Genomic DNA, 20,823 nt, shown 5'->3' on the forward strand with positions numbered 1-20,823 from the left:
TAGTGTGGAAGCTTTATAGGAAAAGGCTTTGCCTTTTCTTATTTTTGGTACTAGTAAAGAGCCTGCACTTTTTAATCTAAGCAGCTAATGCCCTTGTGGGATTCTTGTGGGACACCACAGCTAACCTTGTTGTATGCTGAGCCAAATAAGATTTAAACCAGGAAAGGGCTATTCCCCTAATCCCAATGACATTTTCCGAGTCTATATAGTAAAATGTGATCTATAGTGTGAAATGTTGCAGTCAGATCAAGCAATATAAGCAAAGAGACATAACCATGGTCAGAAGCCAAGAACAGTTCATTAACTATGTTAATTATTGCAGTTTCCGTACTGTGATTAGGCATAAACCCTAACTAAAGACTGAATGTATCTGGTTCTGACTCAGATATGATTTTAGCTGCTGAGCTACAGCTTTTTCTAGGATCTTGGGAATAACTGGAAGGTTTGAGATCAGCTTGTAGTTTGACAGCTGACAGGTTGAAGTTAGATTTTTCAATAAGTGGTTTGATTACCACTAATTTGAATGATTTAGGAACGTAGCCAAGGTTCAAGGAGGAGTTTACTAAATTTAGTAAAGGTTTGATTAATTAAGGTATAAATAGATGAAGTCTGATGTTTCCAGTAAAAGCTTCTCTGGCTACTCCAACCAAACGGTCAAAAAAAAAACTAGACATATCATACAGGCTCTCATAAACACATTGAAAACTCAGTCCCTAACATTACAACACCTCAAAAAGGGGATAAAAATGGGAAATAAAGTAAAAGGGTAAAAGCCCACTTTTCATTGGGTTTTTCAGATTGCATACATACACACTACCAGTAGTGTCTGACTGACTCAGCCTTGCTGTTACCTGGAATGGTGAAAAATATAAGAAATCTTAGGCCTTCTTCCTTAGAGCCAGCTTTCAGCAAAAAAAAAGAAAAAAAAGAAAAAAGTTTTTGGATACAGCTTAGAATTTGTCAAGGACTGCAACTTTGTGTGGTGTGCAATATATATATATATATATATATATATATATATATATATATATATATATATATATATATTTGGAATGTGTTTATATGTATCCCTTGCATTTTCATTGAACCATAATGAAAAAGATTTGCATCTTAAAATTCATGTCTTGAATAATTCAGGAAAACGAGACTGGTAACTCTTCCAGTGTTTATTTGACATGTCGCCACACCTGCATGTTAAACCTTTAGAAATACAATACAACTTTCTTACAGTGGGTGAATGAAGACACGATTTCATTACTATTATTTTACATTTTTGTAGTTTTCTTAAACTTTTAATATATTTAGCAATTACATTTTGATATTAAAAATTATAACACAGTGCACTAAACATTGTTTATTCTGCAATGCATGCACACCCGCACACAACTGACATTTGCACAGCAGATTTCAGTGAAATCTATATGTAACCTTTTACTGTGGAGGATAATCAGATCTATGTTTCCTTTGTATTACTGCAGATATTAAAGAATATTTAACAAGCTGTCAAGTTAATAATGATCAATATTAGTTTCAGCTCTCATTTAGGGTATAAGAACAATGAAGTATGACATTAATAAAAGATTTTTTTAAATTTAGAATGGAAAAAAATACCTATTTGAATTTTAAAAAACTGTACATGCAGATTCTTTGTATAATGTATGCATTTGACTGTCAGTGCAAATTATCTGAGTACTTTAATATTTTACAGTTAAGACAATGACGTACACAAGGTTGATTTTTTTTTAAAAGCTGCTTGCTGTAATTACACAACTCTGAGCTTGAGCATTACCACTGGAAATGATGGATTTTATGATACATTTGACACAAAGCTTTATAAAACACTAGCATTAGTTCAACACAATTTCAGAAAAAATTACCTGTATATAGTTTTAGTTTTGCCCCGACAAAACTTTACGTCTTAGAGTAAGTACAATATTTACAGAAATCTCTCTGTATTCGCTGCTATTGGTATATTTAGAGAGCTCTCAAGGCAATTACTAGTTGATGTGGACAAGTACAAAAGTTCAAGTGTGATTTCATTAAGGAAATAATGACATCTGCACTAACAAAAACTGGCTTCTAATACACAGGAGATATTAAAGTTTCTCTCTGTAAAAATATAAAAGGATATACTGAGAAGCTTCAAAAACAAAAGAAAATTAAACATTAAACCCACCTGATCTATTGTCACCAATGCACTTCGTGTGATCTAAAGCAAAACTTTAGGTGAAACCACTACATGCACTTTACTACACTGTACAGAAAATAACACCCCACCCCCCAAAAAATCCACACATCTACAGAACCTGAGTGGTGAGAGTTCCACACACTCTTAAAAGTCTATGATTCGTTTTAAATACATCGATGTAATCAATACACTCCACTGATGAAACATGAGGGAGCAGAGCAGCATTTTACTGAGATTTTTGGTGGTTCTCTTTAAATGCTTTAAGACCAATGTGTTAATGCCAGTTAAATGCTTAAATGCTTCAAGACAAATGTTTTCATTTCAGTTTCGACATAACATTGTTTATGAAAATATATGTACATCACAAAGGATGAATTATAATTTTCAGTAATTTTCCATTACTTAAGAATTAAGAAAGTCTGGTGATGTAGGTTACTTACATCAGTAAGTACTTCTTCCCTTAGAACATATTTAGTAATTCATCTGGGGCAAAACAATTTACCCCCAAACCCAAACTCCTCCAGAAATTAGTATTAAACCCTGCCTACTTTATACTACAAGCAAGGTAACAACACAAACAGAAATATAATAAATCACGAATTTTAAAAATCACTGAATCACTGATTTACAATGAAGGCAATGACCTTTTATGCATTTGGTTTTCAGTGTTCCCTCTATGCCTGGTGTCCCAAACATGTTCATGTGACCATAGTGGTGAATTAAAGACTACTCCATATGTTGACCTTGATGGATTAAAATGATAATGCAGAATGCTGACAACGGACATATTAACATGACCTTGCAAACTGATTGCTCTGTTACCTCTTTACTGTCCAATTAAAAACTGAGGTTTATTGCCATATGGAGTGAGTTCACCATTTGACTCAGTTTTTGTTATTTGATTCGCGTTTGTTAAGGATTCTGAATGATGTTGTTTCAAACCTATTAAGACGTTCACTCTTAAAGCAATAAAAGATGACTGACAGTGTGACAGCGAATCAAGGCTTAGAGGGAGCACTGATTAATTCACTCTTGTCACATCAAGATATCAACGTCATCGCCATGGTCCTCCTCTTCGGTGACTTTGAGTGACAGGACCTCTTCATTAACAAACAGGCCACTCAGTCTTTCCTTGCGAGCCTGTCGCTGCTCCTTCAACTGTCTCTTACGCAGAGCCTTCTGCTGCAGTTTTCTCTGCTTAGAGCGTTTCTAGAAAAAGCATTCACCATCAATAACTTCATTTATTATACAATTGCTTGGGACAGTCATAAGGGCCATAAAAATATTTTATAGCAGTAAATAATAATAATAATAATAATTTACTGCTTAAATGACATAATGAGACAATAAGAAAAATTAATGACTAATCAGCAGATATGGCCAGTTTCCCAGACCCAGATTAAGCCTAGGTCAGGACTAAAATGAATCTCCTAAAATGACTTAAATATGGCATTGAAGTGTACAGTCATGGCCAAAAGTTGAGACTAGCACAAATTTTGGTTTTCACAAAGTTTGCTGCTTAAGTTTTTATGGTGGCAATTTGCATTAACTCTAGATTGTGAAGAGTGATCAGATAAATTGCAATTAATTACTTAATTAATTAAGTCATTCCTTGCCATGAAAATTAACTTTATCAAAAAAATTACTGCATTCCAGCCACTGTATGCTATGGGATCGGGTCACCACCAGTGCAGAGCTTGCTCAGGAATGGCAGAAGGCAGGTGTGAGTGCATCTGCATGCACAGTGAGGCAAAGGATTTTGGAGGATGGCTTGGTGTCAAGAAGGGCAGCAAAGAAGTCACTTCTTTCCAAGAAAAACATCAAGGACAGACTGACATTCTGCAGGAATGTACAGGGACTGGACTGCAAAAGACTGGGGTAGTTATTTTCTCTGATAAAGCCCCCTTCAAACTGTTTGGGACATCTGGACAAATGATTATGCAGAGAAGAAAAGGTGAGTGCTACAATGAGTTCTGTGTCATGCCAACAGTGAGGCATCCTGAGACCATTCATGTGGGGTTGCGTCTCATCCAAGGGAGTATGTGTTTGCTAAAAATTTTGCCGAAGAACACTTCCATGAATAAGGGATGGTATCAAAACTTCCTCCAGGAGCAATTTGTCGATGAACCATGCTTATTTTCAGCATGACAGAGCACCATGTCAGAAGGCAAAAGTGATAACCAAGTGGCTTGGTGAACAAAACATCGAAATTTTGGGTTCATGGCCAGGACACTTCCCAGATCTCAATCCCATTGAAAACTGTGGTCAATCCTCAAAAAGAGGGTGGACAAAAACACAGAAACCATGATCGACTCCAAGCACTGATTAGGCAAGAATTGGTTGCCATCTGTCAAGATTTTGCCCAGCAGCTGCAATTTGCCTTGGCATGCTAGATATCAGAAGTCTTAAAAAAGAAGGGTCAACACTGTAAATATTAAGTCTTTGCTTAAACTGGATGTAGTTGATATAATAAAAAGTTTTAAAACAAAAATAAAAACTTATGAAATGCTTAGAATTGTACTTCACCATATAAACATCAGACAAAAGGATCCTAAAAAAAAGGCAGTAAACTGAAATTTGTGTCAGTCTGAAAACTTTTGGCCACGGCTGTAGTTCAAGGCTGGACCTAATCCATGTGAGACACTGGACGGCAGAAGCCGAAGCCCACCTTAGAGTCTCTGATGCGCTCCGCGGCAGAGGCCAGGTTGCCGTCGCTGTGGGCGCGGCTGATGCTTGTGGAGGAGTTTGAGGCGGTGGAGCCGGCACTGCTACTGCCACTGCTCACCATGCTGCCATTACTACTGCTGTGGGCACTGCCACTGGTGCTGCTCGGCACGCTCCGCTTCCAGCTGTCTCGCGTGCTGCCGGGCCGCTGCCGTGGACCATGCTCCCGGATGTAGTTCCTCACCTGGGTAGCGGGGCGAAAGGAAGAGATGGGAAGTGGAATGTGGTAAATTAGCAGCTAGTCATGCTTGAAGCTACTGATATGTTTATCTCTGGCCTTGCATACAATTTCCCACCTTAAACCAATGGGTGTAGTTACTGTACACCAATCCCTGCATTTCTGTCAGTTAGAAATGGTTTAGTAAATGCTGAACAGTTTCTTAGTCCACAGATGGGTTCTTACCCGTTTTACACACTAGTTTCTTTAAGAATGCATTTAAAAAAACACAGCAATTCTGTCAAAACTGAAACAAAAGAAACATCTAACATCATAAACAGCAATGATAGGAATTCCTTCCTAACAAACCACCCCAATGCTACTGAACTAAGCACTATGTCAATGCAAGCAAGATATTAACATCTCCCTCAGGCATTCTTACACTGTACAACAGTGGAATCACTAACCATTTCAGTACATTACATGCCTTTGGTTTAGCACAATACCTTTAGCAGAATTAGGCAAGAAACCAATACCACTTACCTGTTTCAGTTTTTCATCTGTAAGGCAGTTCAGCTCAATGATAAACTCACTGTCTGTCGGAGATACATGAGCACTCGGGTCAATTATTTTAATTATGTCAAGCTGCTCTCGTAGTCCCATCTCTGTACTCACTTTCCGGCTCAGGTACTCAATATACTCCACCTGAAAGGCAAATTTGCCAGCTATTACATTTGGAAAAAGCAATAGTATTGTATGGAAAGACAGACTCTTAACTGTTTTAATTAAACATAGTTAATCAAACTATGTAGTTCACTAGCTTTTCCTCAGTACCAAGTGAGTCTAACTGTAAAGGTTAAGGGTAAATGAGCCACAAAGATACATGAATGAGCTAGAATGCACAAACTCCATGTCTGTGTTTTAGAAGGTCAGGGAATTCTAAACTTCTGTTACTTTAGATACCCAAGTCTTGAAGAAATGCCACTCTCACTAGTATTTAACATTATAGATTAATTTAATTTAGGTTCAACACTCACGGTCAATAAATTATTTCATTATTTTGTATGGTTTATTTTAAAATGTATTTAAGAATTTTGTGTTTTTAATTGTTAAAATGTCATTACTGACATTGACATGGCATTTTACTGATACATATTAGACATTTACAAACTATACTGATGTCATAATATAATATTGCTCACAATAAATAAAAAAAATAATAAAAGCAGCTTGTATTGTTAAGGCCATACCTGTTCATCATTAGTCATGGCACTCCATGGCAGTTCATCCAGGTTCCCGTGAGATTTGGTCTTTCGTTTTGAAACAAGGCAGGGTGAGCTTGGTACACTGGGTATAATGTCGGAAAGCACGTCACTCCCACTGGCAATGTCACTTCCTGGCAACTAAAAACATATACATGTGTTCATTCTTAAAAGACAATTGCAACAAAGAGCTACATAGAGTTAGAACAATTTTTAAAAAAACAAAAAAAACAAAAAAAACCCAGTTCACTCATTCCTGCAAACATGCATATTAAAAGGTCTCAAACTGCAACCACATTTATTGTCGTCCTACCCAATCAATGTAATTAATTTAGAAAGAAATGCTCATTTGTTATAGATCAGTCCTTGTTTTGGTTTTTGCCATTTCATGATTTGCACCTGTGTCTTTAGTGTTTTAGTTCATGTATTTAAACCCTGTCTTGCTCCCTGTGTCTTGGCAGTTCACTGGAAGTCTAACCAGTGTATGTAAGCCTGTATGCAAGTCTAGTCGTTGCGTTTATCCAAGCCTGTTTTTGTGATTATTAGTTGTTCGTGTTTCCTAGCCTCTGTGTATAATACCCTAGCCCTTGTTTTTGTGTTATGTATTCTCAAACTCTCCATGTTGGTAATTTGACCTTGGAATATTCTAATCACCATGAATTTGCCCCTAATAAATCTCACTCTTCTGCATATGCGTCTGCCTCCGTACCACTCACCGTTACGGTAACAATATGACTTATTGATCTACATTTAGGACTGGAAAAGTTAATGGTATTACATAGCCAAATGAAATTATTGAGGCAATTTTATTTTAACTAGAATTTAACAAAAACACCCAAGACTGTATTAGCAAAATCGCAGTGTTGCTATCCTCAAACTAAACAAATGAAAGCTAAAATATGAATTAAAAGGGAATGAAAAATGTAATTAAAAGAAGGAAAATTAAATTCCTTGGCAAAACCTCTCACAAGGTAATGTAATTTCTTGTTTGTTATGTAGCAAATTAAATGAAATACAAGCTAGCCCATTCTACTGTCTGAATAGTCTATTCAAATCCTGTACAAAACATCTTCCATCTCCAAAAGGGCCTTTACTGATTTATTACTAACTTATTATCCCATGTCAACAAAAATAGGTTTTCTCTGGGAAAATGCCTTTATTGTAGATCTGTTTTCATACAAACACTATACTAGGAATCAAGTGAATGCTTATGCATAAATCAGTATTGACAATACATAAGTTTCTAAACAGAACTTCACATTTACTGGCAGACTGTACTTACTGGCATAGCATTGCACAAATACAAATCAATGTAAACATTCTCAATGTAGTCGCATACGTTATGGCGGACATGAAGTCTTTTGCTGCATAATATTGGCAAATTAAAGCCCAAATGGTGCATAACTTACAATCTTTAAAGTTAGTTACTTGCAAATATACATGCACTTTCACAAGTGTCAAAAATAGCTTAATTCATCATTGAGCATTTAGCATCATAGCATATAACCTATTATTCAGCCAGGTCACAATGCCAGCAATAAAAACAAAAAAGATCAAACTCACAAAAGCTATTTCACTTGATGTTAACAATTCATTGACAATATCAAATTAATTTATTTCTAAACACAAAATAACTTTTCTATGGAAAATAGACTTGCAAACATTTTTAAATGTTTTTGAGGGAGAATTTGACAGAAATGTTAAGAATTGATAATGTGATATGAATGTAAATCACTTCAGATTAAATATGACATTTTAAGATAGTTGATGAAGTGCATATAGTATTAAAATGTGCTGTAGAGATGCAAGTGGTGATGGAAAGGTTTGGGAAAATTGTAAGTTCATGTCCATTTTTGTCAAGTAGGTAAACATAAGAGCAAGTTCTCAACTTTTGATTAGGCAATGTGCCATGCATGCCACTAGATGGGACTCTCAGCAAAGAAATGCATGGTTAAAGTAGTTTTCTGAAGAACAGAGAAACAATAACAAGAAGACTGGGAAAAGAGAATGAATGAAAAGAAGCATATACTATAATAGTAATGTGTGGGTATATACGAATGGAAAGGCAAGGAACATAAGTAAGTCAGTATTTAAATGGTGCTTCAGAGAACTTCCAACTAAAGCTTATTTCACACCAGAAGCAGTTCAGCAAGTCACCGCTACTCTATATAGGGAGTATAGGGACACAATGAAAAGGGCTTTACAATTGCATATTTCTGTGGGAACAATAAAATAAATAAATGTTACAACTATAATGGATGACTATATTTTTCCTGCATGGTTTAATCTAAATCTGTTCTGAGGAGTTTTGTCAGTTTTTTATGGTGCGTGAGACTCAGCTACAGGAGCTGAAGTTAAAAGGTGAAGGAGTTTGCCATGTCTCCACCAGCTCTGCTGGAGTTCTTGCATCTCTGCAGCTGTTTCATCTGGCTCTCAGATGAGTCTAGTGCTTCTGTCATGACTAAGTACATTGCATTAGCACTTCCATTTCTTGAGGTTGAAATGGGTGCATACTTTTAATATATCTGAGCATACTGCAACTTCATTAAGGAGAGCAAAATAATTTTTGACATTGATTTTCCAGCATAAACATGTGGGGAAAGCACAAGTAGTGTGTTCTACCTTATCATTAAGTGACAGCTTGGATTATGACACTGTGAATATAGTTATCTTGCGTGTCTATGAGCTTGTTCCTGAGGCATACAGAAATTTAGAAATTGTTTGAAATCTGAAACACAGACACGCAGATTTAGCAGAGGGAAGGGACTGTTACAAGTGGATATCTACATTTTACCTTGTTACATGAACCCATGCTTTTGGAGGATTTTAATGACTAAAATGTATTGAAATGAATGTAAAGCTAGTACATGGTCTCAGGCTGCTGTTAATTTGCGTTTCGGCACAGATAGACATGAGTATTTTATTGCCATGGATTATGCCACATTGCCAATGACTGTTTAAGATTAAATATAAGCAGGACCGACAATAAAATCCGAGTACTCAACCTAATGGGGTTGCTTGTGAGAGTGGCACCATTCCTGAGAGTTCTACACAAACCGCTGTATACCAGCCATTTTTTAAGGGGTTCAGTTCCTATCAGATGTGACAGTGCTACTGTGCCTATGGCAGTCCAATGTGATACTGGAGCTGCTCAGTCCTTTATTTGCAAGGCCATTTTGTCATTAAACAGTGAAACCTCCTGTGGGTCTTCTGTGCTACTGAGTTTATCCTTGGTAACGATCTTGGGAGGGAAGTGGAGGTCTCCCCATTTTAAAAGTTTTTAGACCCTCTGACGTAAATGCACAACCTGATGACAATCTTATGAAGGAGTTTGGTAATGTTTTTGCTGCTTATGTTACTGCCTGTGCTCAGTCTTGCCACCTTGTGGACGAGATAGATCTTTCAGATGCGATGGTATTTAAGGGGACAGATGAGGTTAGCTCTCCTAGTGAGTTAGTTATGGATGGTGAGTCAGTTTTTCATTTGCTGACATCCCATTTAACTGAGAAATGACAACTGAGGCTCAGAACAAGGATGACACACTTCAGCGATGTTTTCATTTGGTATGTGATTCTGCAGACAGGGGAAAACAGGTAACCTATTTCATAGAAGAGAAGACTTTAAAGAGAAAAATGTGAGGAATAACTCTTTCCAGACTGTAGTGCCAGTTGAATTGTGTATGTTGGTTTTAAGAGTGGGACATGAACACCCATGGTCAGGACATTTAGGTATTACCAGAGGATTTTGTACTCTTTTTTGGCCAGTTTTGCATGGGGATGTTGTCACATTTTCTGAGTGTGTGAGACCAGTCAGAAAGCTGGGAAGTCTAATTGGTTCCAGCACCATTGTGCCCAATTCCGGTTGTGAGAACCTTTTGAGGGTGTTATTGTAAAATGTGCTGGTTACTGCCAAAAGCAAAAAGCAAGAACCAGTACCTCTTAATGTTTATGTGTATGGATTACACAGTTTGCTGTGTGGAGGATTATGGCACAAACTGTCATAAATGCTTTAGTAAAGATTTTCACTACATGTAGGTTGTCCTGTTGATACAAACAAATTGTGGTACCAACTTTATACATGAAGTTTTTGCACAGATTGTGAATGTTTTAGACATAAGCATCAGATTTCTAGTCCCTACCACCCTGAGTCACAAGGCACACTTGAGCATTTTTGCCAAACAAAGTCCAAAGTTCAGGAGTTCTTAGGTTTGAACCCAGCAGAGCTGTTTTTTGGTCATTCAGTACAGGGTCCATTAAAAACATTAAAGGAGTCTTTCCAGTCAGGCACCAACACCTCACAGTTTGCAAAATGCAAAAAATTATATTTAGATTGGTATGCTAAATTACCTGTCTAGCAGAAAACAGACAACATTGACATCACTCTGAAAACATTTGCCCCCCTTCAGCGATTTCCATCTGGGAAAGGTCATACCAGTGTTTCCCTAGTTTATGCTGTCGCCTGTCCCAATTTTGTTTTGTTATTTCTTGTTTTCTCAGATGGCCCTCTCTTGCTTTTTATTATGCTAAATAATCAGTATAATACTGTGTGTCAGTATTTGGGCTTTCAAATTTCTCAACAACACAAAATGGTTAGCCAACACCAGCAAAACCTCTGATTCTTCTTCTTTCTACATATTCTAACCGGTGCCCCACCAAATTCAAGCTACCATTTCAACAAACACTAGAATGGGACTTTCTAGGTCCAGTGTTTGGTTTTTCCGTTCTGGGCTACTGTAGAAACATGGAGGCATAACATGGTGGTGTCTGTTTAAAGGGGTCCTGCTTCCTTTTTAAAAATGAACTTGTGCACTTGTGTCTTGCAATCATTATTGTGGTTAGCTGACAGCCTATATGACAGCACAAAGGTAGTTAATTAACTAATGCTGGCTGGTGACTTACATAAGCTGGATATCTTTGACAATATTAACCATGAAATCATATATTATTATAATCATAATATACATATATTGTACATACATTGTTAATATATTTTTGTACATACATAGAATATATATATATATATATTTATCTGTATATATATTTTTTTCTCTATGCGCCCCTGGTTCTCTTCCTCAGTTTGGACAGAGCACTCTCCACCATTTCACTGCGTGTTGTACTGTGTATGACTATGTATGTCACAAATGAACCAAACTTGAACTTGAACTTGAACTTGAATGAAAATTATTTATAATGTAATTGATGAACCACAATTTGACTGTTGTATCAGTGGACACAACTTTGTAACTGTAAATGTTTTCTACACTTTTAGTGGTCAGACAGCTCTCCCATCATATTTCTCAAACTTCCATGGAACTTTGGTTTAGTGAACACAGTTACGTGAGTGCCTTCACTGAGAAGTACCTATGCAATACGGTCTTAAAATTTGTCTCAAATAAAGTACCTTAAAAGACAATTGTTTGCCAACTTATAAATGGGACAGGGTTTCAAGGTTTATTTTGGGAGCAAGCAATTGCTGGCCAAAAGTACTGTCTACTAAGGCAGCTCTCTCCTGAACGCAGGGATTCATCTTGTGTGATGGGTAAACATAAGGAAACAGAGTTGTGGCTTTTCTGACTCTTACCTGCCATTCAAATTCACTGTCTGACCAGTCCCAGTATGTGCTGATGGAAGAAGACACATCACTGCAGACACTGCCCTCCGGGAACAGGTCAAAAGAGGTGAGCTCCTGGTCATCAAGGAGGGAGTAGCAGTCATCTTGATCCCCCACAGACACAGAGGAAAAGAGTTCCTCACTGCATTCTGAGCTTGCCACACTGGTGCCACATGATGTCAGATTCCATCTGAAGACAACAGAGCAAATGGATGAGTCTGGAATAACTGATATTTCATGAGCTTCAACCAGAGAAAGCAGTTCAGACAACCAATTCTTGGGTCTGTGCAATGGTAGATATATGTAGAGCATATGTACAATATGTAAAGAGAGTTGGTAAATGAGATGTTATGATGCTGTCACTTCACCTCTCTTATGTCACTGAAGTTTGTTGATTGAGTGCAGCAGAGTGCCGAAGTTCCAGGGTACCCTCATGCCTATGGTTCCTTCTGGCTCTATCCTTTTAGCTATGCTGCCATAGCTAGATCTGCTAGAGTCCATCTTTGCACATTATAGTTCCCTAATTTACACACGTTCATACCTGGACATGCCCAATATTCTATTCTCTCTTTCTGCCGAGGTACACCTACTCCTGATGTCATGATGTTACTGAGCCTCAACGTGTCTCAGCTGCCATGGCTACTCACACCACCTCCTGATGTCCCCTGCTGTAGCCCACCACACCTCCACACCAGCCAACTACTTCTCCATTGCCCTTGATGGACGTTCTCATGTGGGATGGGTTTTGGACACACGCACACCATCGGGACCAGACTAGAACATCTAGAAAACTGGACTAGACATTAATTGCTTCTTTTTTTTTTTTAAAGAAAAAATACGATTTATTTTTCTCTTAAAATTGTTGTCAGCCAGAGGAAGCTGGGCACCTCTTGGTTCCTCTCACGGTTTCTTCCTCATGCTCTAGTGAGTTTTTCCTTGCTACTGTCGCCCTTGGCTTGCTCAGTGGGGGCTTGGACCTGGACATTTGTAAAGCTGCTTTGTGACAACATCTTTTGTAAAAAGTCCTATATAAATAAATTTTATTTGATTTACCCAAGAATCACAGCTCACAGCAAAATTGCAGCAATGCTATAGTCCTGATCAGCCAAGTTATTACTATCCAGCATCACATTTGCTTCCTGCTTCCATGATGTTCAGATCCTTCTCTGCTTAGCGCTTTTCTCAAATTGTTTTCTTTATTTTCACAAGCATCTTATTTGTATTTCCAGCTACAGTGTCTAAGTCAAAAGCAATACAAAGCCAAAAGTGGACATTATTTGCCTTGATTTTTGTACTAGTGCTAGTTCTGAAAGGGGTCCCAAGAATAGTACTTGGAATTGTCTAGAGGCCTCCGAAGTACAATACACAATAATGAATTTACAGGTATCGTTTATTTCCACTGAATTTGGCCATTTTGTAACTGCTGGACATTTTAACAAACATACTGACAATCCCAAGAGCAATTATGACAAGGATCTCTGCACAATACTGGACTCTCAGCAGTGTAGCTGGGATCACACAGTGTCATCATCACATTCTGGATTTGGTTATCTCAAAAGGTCTCAACATATCAGCTTCTGTTAAGGATGTAGCCTTGTCACATCATTAGGCTACTGTGTGTTTGCTGATATATGGGCCTCACTATAACTCACGACCAGATGAGTCAGATTTAAGCAGTTTATAAATGAAAGCATGGCTATACGTTTTATAAGCAATCTGTGCCCAGCACTATGCAGACCATTGGAGTCTGTTGAAACTCTGCTATACATCTTCAACTCAAAAATCTGGGAAGATTTCAATTATATTGCTGCTCGAGCTCAGTGCTGCTTCTGATACCAGTGCCTATAAAAACCTTATCTACAGTCAGGAAAGGTTCTAAAATGGTTTAGATCATACTTGCAAGGCAGGAGTTACTTATGCCCAAACCCATTTATTATTTTTTTTACATATCCCTTGTTTTCAAGTGTCCCGTTGCCCCTTGGAACTGAGTTGCAAGTGGTAGTGGTTAAAATCTTCACCTAAGGAATGGGACAACGTTTCAAGAACCAAACATGACATCAGCAGTCCTTGATGGCTTCTACATAAACAGACTCGACAAGTTTTTGCCAGACATTTCAAATATGCCATCCTTGGCTGTGGTGATCTCTCTATAGGCATCCTTTTTCAGTTGTCTGCACTTGTCATTCACAATTTCACACACCAATCGGTCAACAACAAAAAAAGACCACCGCTTCATTACCAGGCTCCTTGCAGTGCTCTGCAGGCAACCCTTCTAGTCTGCATTGATATTAAGAGAGTAGTAAAGTGCAGGACTTTAGTTCCACGTTGGACATATGTCTTCGGGGGGGTGATGCAACATTAAAATAGGCCAAAATGCAGGATTGTCATGAACAAATCAGCAATAAAAATATAAAGTTAGCTGAGAAGTAGGACTACATAGTAGAAGCAAAGGTGAAATGGGACTGGACCTCTATTGCAATAGAAAATTAATGTTTCTGAAAGAGTTATGTCCTTCGATTTTTGGACCAATCTGATTTAACTTGCTTCCTCTTATCTTAAAATCTTGTAAAATTTGGCCATTTTACCACAGCTATGCAGACAACACTCAGATTTCCCCAAAGAACTATGGTCCCCTTGACTTACATTGTAAGTACCTTAAGCACATCTGGATGTGCCAAAACATTCTGCAGTTGAGAGAAAAGACACGCTGCCTATATAGACTCAAAAGCCTTCAAATTTAAAGAGCTAACTTGTTCCCTTGGCATACCAATAGACTCTGACCTCAGTTTTAGTGGTCACATCAAATCAGTTACTAAATTTTCTGTCAAAACCAGATGTAGAGAAACTCACCCATGCTTTTTTAGCATGGTTAATTACTGTAAATGGTCTCCTAATGGGACTCCCAAAAAAGACAAACAAAGTGGTCATTAATCTTAGTCATAGGTAAAGACATGTATTATTTCACTGCTTGATTACCAAATTGTCTATATTTTACTTAAATGTTGACCCTACTGCATGACTTTTGTACATTAGTTATCAGAAGTTTTAAATACAATTCAACCCTTTCCTTGCCTCACAATCTTCTCTGTTTATTATTTCACTGCCTGAGTGTTAAACACATACACTATATTGCCAAAAGTATTCGCTCGTCTGCCTTCGCATTCATATGAACTTGAGTGATATCCCAATCTTAAACCATAGGGTTTAAAATGATGTTGGCCCACCCTCTGAAGCTATAACAGCTTCAACTCTTCTGGGAAGGCTTTCCACAAGATTTAGGAGTGTTTTTACGGGAATTTTTGACCATTCTTCCAGAAGCACATTTGTGAAGTCAGAAACTGATGTTAGATGAGAAGGCCTGGCTAGCAGTCTCTGCTATAATTCATCCCAAAGGTGTTCTATCGGGTTGAGGTCACCAAACCACCAAACTTGCTCATCCATGTCTTTATGGACCCTGCTTTGTGCACTGGTGTGCAGTCATATTGGAACAGGAAGAGGCCATCCCCAAACTGTTCCCACAAAATAGAGAGCATGAAATTGTCCAAAATCTCCTGTTATGTTGAAGCATTAACAGTTCCTTTCACTGGAACTAAGGGGCCGAGCCCAACTCCTGAAAATCAAACCCCACACCATAATCCCCCCCTCCATTAAACTTTACACTTGGCACAATGCAGTCAAATAAGTACCATCCTCCTGCCAACCGCCAAACACAGACTCATCCATCGGATTGCCAGATGGAGAAGTGTGATTCCTCACTCCAGAGAACATGTCTCCACTGCTCTAGAGTCCAGTGGCAGCATGCTTTACACCACTGCATCTGACACTTTGCATTGCGCTTGGTTATGTAAGGCTTAGATGCAGCTGCTCAGCCATGGAAACCCATTCCATTAAGATGTCTACGCACTGTTCTTGAACCAATTTGAAGGCCACATTAAGTTTGGAGGTCTGTAGCGACTGACTCTGCAGAAAGTTGGCGATCTCTGCACACTATGTTCCTCAGCATGCGCTGACCCTGCTCTGTTATTTTACATGGTCTACCACTTCATGGCTGAGTTGCTGTCATTCCCAATCACTTCCACTCTGTTATAATACCACTGACAGTTGACTGTGGAATATTTAGTAGTGAAGAAATTTCATGACTGGACTTGTTGCACATGTGGCATCATGGTACCACATTGGAATTTACTGAGCTCCTGAGAACGACCCATACTTTCACAATTGTTTGTAGAAGCAGTCTGCATGCCTAAGTGCATGGTTTTATACACCTGTGACCATGGAAGTTATTGGAACCCCTGAATTCAATGATTTGGATGGGTGAGCAAAACCTTTTGGCAATATAACGTAGGTGGGGTTTAAATAAAATCCCACCCTTGCCTAAACAGCTTCACAATGTAGTCAGTTTTGTGCAATCAATAAAGACCATAGCCAAATTTCCATACCAACTGTTAAAAAACAAATGTAATTGTTTAAATGATTTAACAACTACATAGAAGCTATATATATGTACAGCTATCTTCTGAGGGTCTGATGCTACTTCACGTGAGGATAGATTGATGCACCAGTTTAACCTGCATATCAATAAACTCATCAACTCTTTCAATAAACACAAAATTCTTCAAAACTTCAGTGTGTTGCTCACAAAGGGTTTGGACCACTGCTTAGATCAAACAGTAGAATACATCCCTATCAATGTGTGTAAATCTGCATAGAGCCACACCTGTTACTATGAAACCGCCGCAGAGGGTCAGTCCGATGACAAGAAGATAGCTGACAGCCAAAGTCACTAACATCCAATGTTCCATCTTCACTGAGGTTTCCTCGCTGCGACAGCAAAGGAAAAGGCTCCTCAGGAGCAAGGAACTTCGCATAAAGGTCGTCAGACATTTGGAACCTGAATAACAGCCACAGAATTGCATCAGACAGATTAGAATACAGTTAAGTGAATACACATATAAAGAAAACAAACCAAATCATTGCCTGATCATATATGTGAACTAAATACTATATTTCAGTGGGCAAAACAATTTGCAGTTTCTCACTTTTACAATATTTGGAGCAACTGCATTTGTTAATAGTATATTATTAACAACTGTCAATAGTATACAGTCATACAATCTACGGCCTGGGACCATAGACTGTATTAATGGATGGTGAAATTCTGAAGCCAAAAATATGGCTGAAATGGGACCTACCATCTTGTGCACTTGCAGAGTAGATCAAAATTGCAGCCATAGCATGCACAGTAGAGACTCTAGGTCCCATCACAAAAATATCTTAGAAAAAATAATATCTGGCATTTAGCTAGCCAGCTAAATAAATAGATAACCTTACATGAATTTACTGCTGTCGAGTAAGGTGTTGTGCATTCATGTTTGACCACCAGTATTAACTATTAATCAACACATCCAATCACTGTCAGTCACCTCATTGTATTATTGTGTGGGGAGCTTATAGAAATGACAACTGCCAAAAACTGTCAGAACACAATTGCCAAAAAAAATTATCATCAGATGTGTAATTTGAAATGAAAGTTTGTCATCTGAGCCATTCACTTACATGGGAATGGGTGGTGTTACAAGTTGTATTGCAGCCAGCTATTAGAGGGCATCAGACAAATAGTGTCTTCACTTTTCACCCCGTCGTCAGGCCCACTTGTATACACTGACAATGACTGGGGTGGTTTGAGATTTTAGGGCTCATGTACAAGATCACAACTCAAAACCTAAGAGCTTTTGAAAGAAGCTCTGCCTCAGAGACAGAAGAAACCTAAATGGTTCAAACCACAACCAATGTCAATCAAAATAACCAGTAGGTGAAGCTTATCTTTAGAAAACTATATGCTTCCTCAGTATGTTAGCTGTGCACTACATGAAAAGTACACTGTTTTAATTGTGGTTTTGCCTTTTATTTTAATAAATCCTTTTTATATGGTTTTTAGTTTCCTGGAAAACTTCTTGGTAAGCTAATTAGCCTCTAAAGCTTCATCTTCTTCACTCACTTGTTTGTTGTTAGCCAACAAGGTGCTGTGCAGGCAAACTATCAATAACTGCTAAGAACCTAACTAAACAATGGCAATTTAAATCGCTTGATGACAGTCTTAATGTTGTTGTCTGAAAGAGGGCAACGTTTAAATTTTTTTTAAAGTAATGCTCTGTTTTCACTTGTTAGAATTGGGGGGGCGGAAAATAATTTTGCACCTCAATTGCAACCAGATGTAAACGTTGCCATGGTGAGAACATTCACCCTGAGGAATCTGCAGAATTATATATACATGCTCTGCTGCCTCTGAGGCAGGTATTAACATGGAATAGTAAGTTCACGGTTAACAGAGGCATTTCTGCGCATGTATGGGACAATGATGTTAGCCACCATTTTATCCTATAAAGGGTTTCACGGATATTGTATAATAGTGTGTCCAAAAGTTTGGTTGTGTTATACATGAACGGTAGCTATGTTTAGACTTTAACTGTGTGTGTGACTGCTTCATTCCGCTGACTACTACAGTACGTTCTTACACACTTGGTCTTAAAGTTATTTCTTGGAACCACTGCAGAGGAACAGTGTGGAGTGAAAATGTACACCCATTGCTTGTTAACCAATCATAATAAGTTCTACTCACTGACTATTAACCAACTACATTCATTCTGCCTCCAAAGCAGAGTGGCCTTCAGAACGATTTGGCTTGAAATGTTAAAGATCCACATTGTAAGATTGCTAAAATATACTGTCCTGCACTACATGAAAATGCAACCATGATACTAATGCCACAACAACATTTTTGATGATTGCATGAGACAAGCAGAACCAAGAATAAACAAGACAAAAACAGGAATTAAACTAACAGGGTACTTTATTTATTACCTTAAAATGAAACAATGGACTGATGATTTTCTCAAGTGTCTTTGAATACTTAAATGATGAAACTTCATAGAAACATATGAAACTTCACTTTTCTAATAGAGCTGTCCGTCTTGTAATAAGGAATTTGTTTTTAATTGCTTGATTAATTAAAGTTTTATGCAATATTAACATGAGTAAAGATCAAAGCGTACGTGCTGCAATGTAGCCTGTGGAATTAGGCTTGGTGTTAACTTGAAATGCATGTTTTAATACACATTTCTGAGTGCCTGAAAAGGCAACCCCATTTTTAAGAAATTAGTAACTATGTGCTCTAAAATATTCGTCTGTGACGTTTTCCAAAAATAAGATAAAAGTATAGTTTGGAATTCTGGTAATAGTAGACAATTATAGGTTTACAGTAACGTAAGACGAATCCACCACTAACTGGATAGCTAACTATTCTATTAGCTATGCTAGCCATTGTCCGTGTTCGACTTTTGACTAGTTTCAAGTTAACTTCAACTTAAAGCTGCTAATCAACACATCTGCATTTTTACTATGACTTACCAAGTAACCCAACTAACCTAGCTACTAGTTCTGTGGGTTCCTCTAGCCAGTTCAGATATCTAGAATTGTAGGTAGCTAGCCCAAAATATCTACCTAGGTAGAGTTAGCTAGCTAGCCAGCCAGCCAGCCAGTTAAGCATTCCACGAGTACTCGACATTGATTTTAAGATAGCCAAATAACGACAAATCAGCAATACGTAGAATGTCAGGCAAATGAAACGATGGTCATGTGTCTTGTGTAGCAGTCGAATTGGGTTTAGTTTGCTATCCTAGCTAACGCTATCGTTTTCCTTTGTTTACAAAGTAGCTAGCCACGCCAGCTAACTAAACTGGCTAGCAGTCCTCCAACACCGAGTAAATTATCCTAGCTAGGTTGATTAGCTAGCTACTAGATTAGCTATCTAACATTAATCTTGCATTTTAACATTTCATGTTGACTCGAATATATTAGCTAGCTAGTTTATTTGTATAGCTAGCTAGATAAAAAGCAGGATAACTGTAACTGGATAGAGCTAATCGTAGGAAACATACCTGTTTAGTTGTTCACAGTGCGAACTCCATATCCTCTGTGGCAAAACCCTTCCTACGCAACTTTTAGCTACCTGACAACGTTACAGGAAAAGCATTCGCGTAAAGATGATATATGATCTATATATCATATGCATGAACCATTTCCAAGGAAATACGCTAAAGATCGACGAGTTGACGCAGACACCCGCATAGCAGCGTCTCCAACGCAACAGATTTTGCAGTGCACCGAAATACCGAATGTTAACTAGGATACGACCGATACGAGACAGCGTATCCCTTTTTCCAAACTCAGTAAAAACATAAAATGTACATGTCAATTAGATTGATTCATCGTCATTTGATTGTTCTGATTTGTGGGATAAACTTTGAGATATTAAAGCATTATATGTCAACGTATATATATATATATATATATATATATATATATATATATATATATATATATATATATATATATACGTGTGTGTGTGTGTGTGTGATGAAGGCTAGTTGAAAGACACCATAGAGGCACTAATCATGGCAGCACAGGAACAAGCTCTGAATATATATGAATATATATATATATATATATATATATATATATATATATATATATATATATATATAGAGAGGGAGAGAGATAGATAGATAGATAGATAGATAGATAGATAGATAGATAGATAGATAGATAGATAGATAGATAGATAGATAGATAGATAGATAGATAGATAGATGTTTGTGTGGTCATGGAGAGCATAGTGAAACACAGGGAAGATGGGTGGTAGGAAATAGTAAAAGGAATATAAAATATTCAGTATTCAGGACATACTGAAAATTCCAGAGAGATCTGTGGTACTACACTACAAGGTCATGAAGCTCACTGTGTGTTCGAATAATGAAGCAATTTGGCATATCATGCCATATAAATCCTAGATGGTTTCAGGAGCAACGTCACCAGAAAGTTGT

At 37.7% G+C, this 20,823-nt stretch overlaps 1 protein-coding gene across 1 annotated transcript; it reads right to left on the bottom strand.

Moving 5' to 3' along the window:
• Positions 1–1,151: 1,151 nt before the first annotated feature.
• Positions 1,152–20,089, bottom strand: fam199x (family with sequence similarity 199, X-linked). The gene is made up of 7 exons (XM_027030487.2): positions 19,879–20,089; positions 16,659–16,832; positions 11,912–12,131; positions 6,320–6,472; positions 5,613–5,774; positions 4,857–5,096; positions 1,152–3,397 (listed from the first exon to the last, which is right to left on the bottom strand). Exons 2-7 carry the CDS (start codon positions 16,823–16,825, stop codon positions 3,224–3,226), a joined length of 1,116 nt encoding a protein of 371 aa, XP_026886288.1. The 5' UTR covers positions 16,826–16,832; positions 19,879–20,089; the 3' UTR covers positions 1,152–3,223.
• Between the last annotated feature and the right edge of the window lie 734 nt (positions 20,090–20,823).

Source organism: Electrophorus electricus, chromosome 12 (genome assembly GCF_013358815.1).
Source record: "Electrophorus electricus isolate fEleEle1 chromosome 12, fEleEle1.pri, whole genome shotgun sequence".
Lineage (NCBI taxonomy): Eukaryota > Metazoa > Chordata > Actinopteri > Gymnotiformes > Gymnotidae > Electrophorus > Electrophorus electricus.

Coding starts and splice junctions, on each gene's coding strand:
- fam199x (XM_027030487.2), bottom strand. CDS start 16,825: ATGTCTGACGACCTTTATGCGAAGTTCCTTGCTCCTGAGGAGCCTTTT. Junction 6,473..11,911: donor ACAGTGAATTTGAATGGCAG/GTAAGAGTCAGA, acceptor ATATGTTTTTAG/TTGCCAGGAAGTGACATTGC. Junction 5,097..5,612: donor CAGATGAAAAACTGAAACAG/GTAAGTGGTATT, acceptor CCCGCTACCCAG/GTGAGGAACTACATCCGGGA.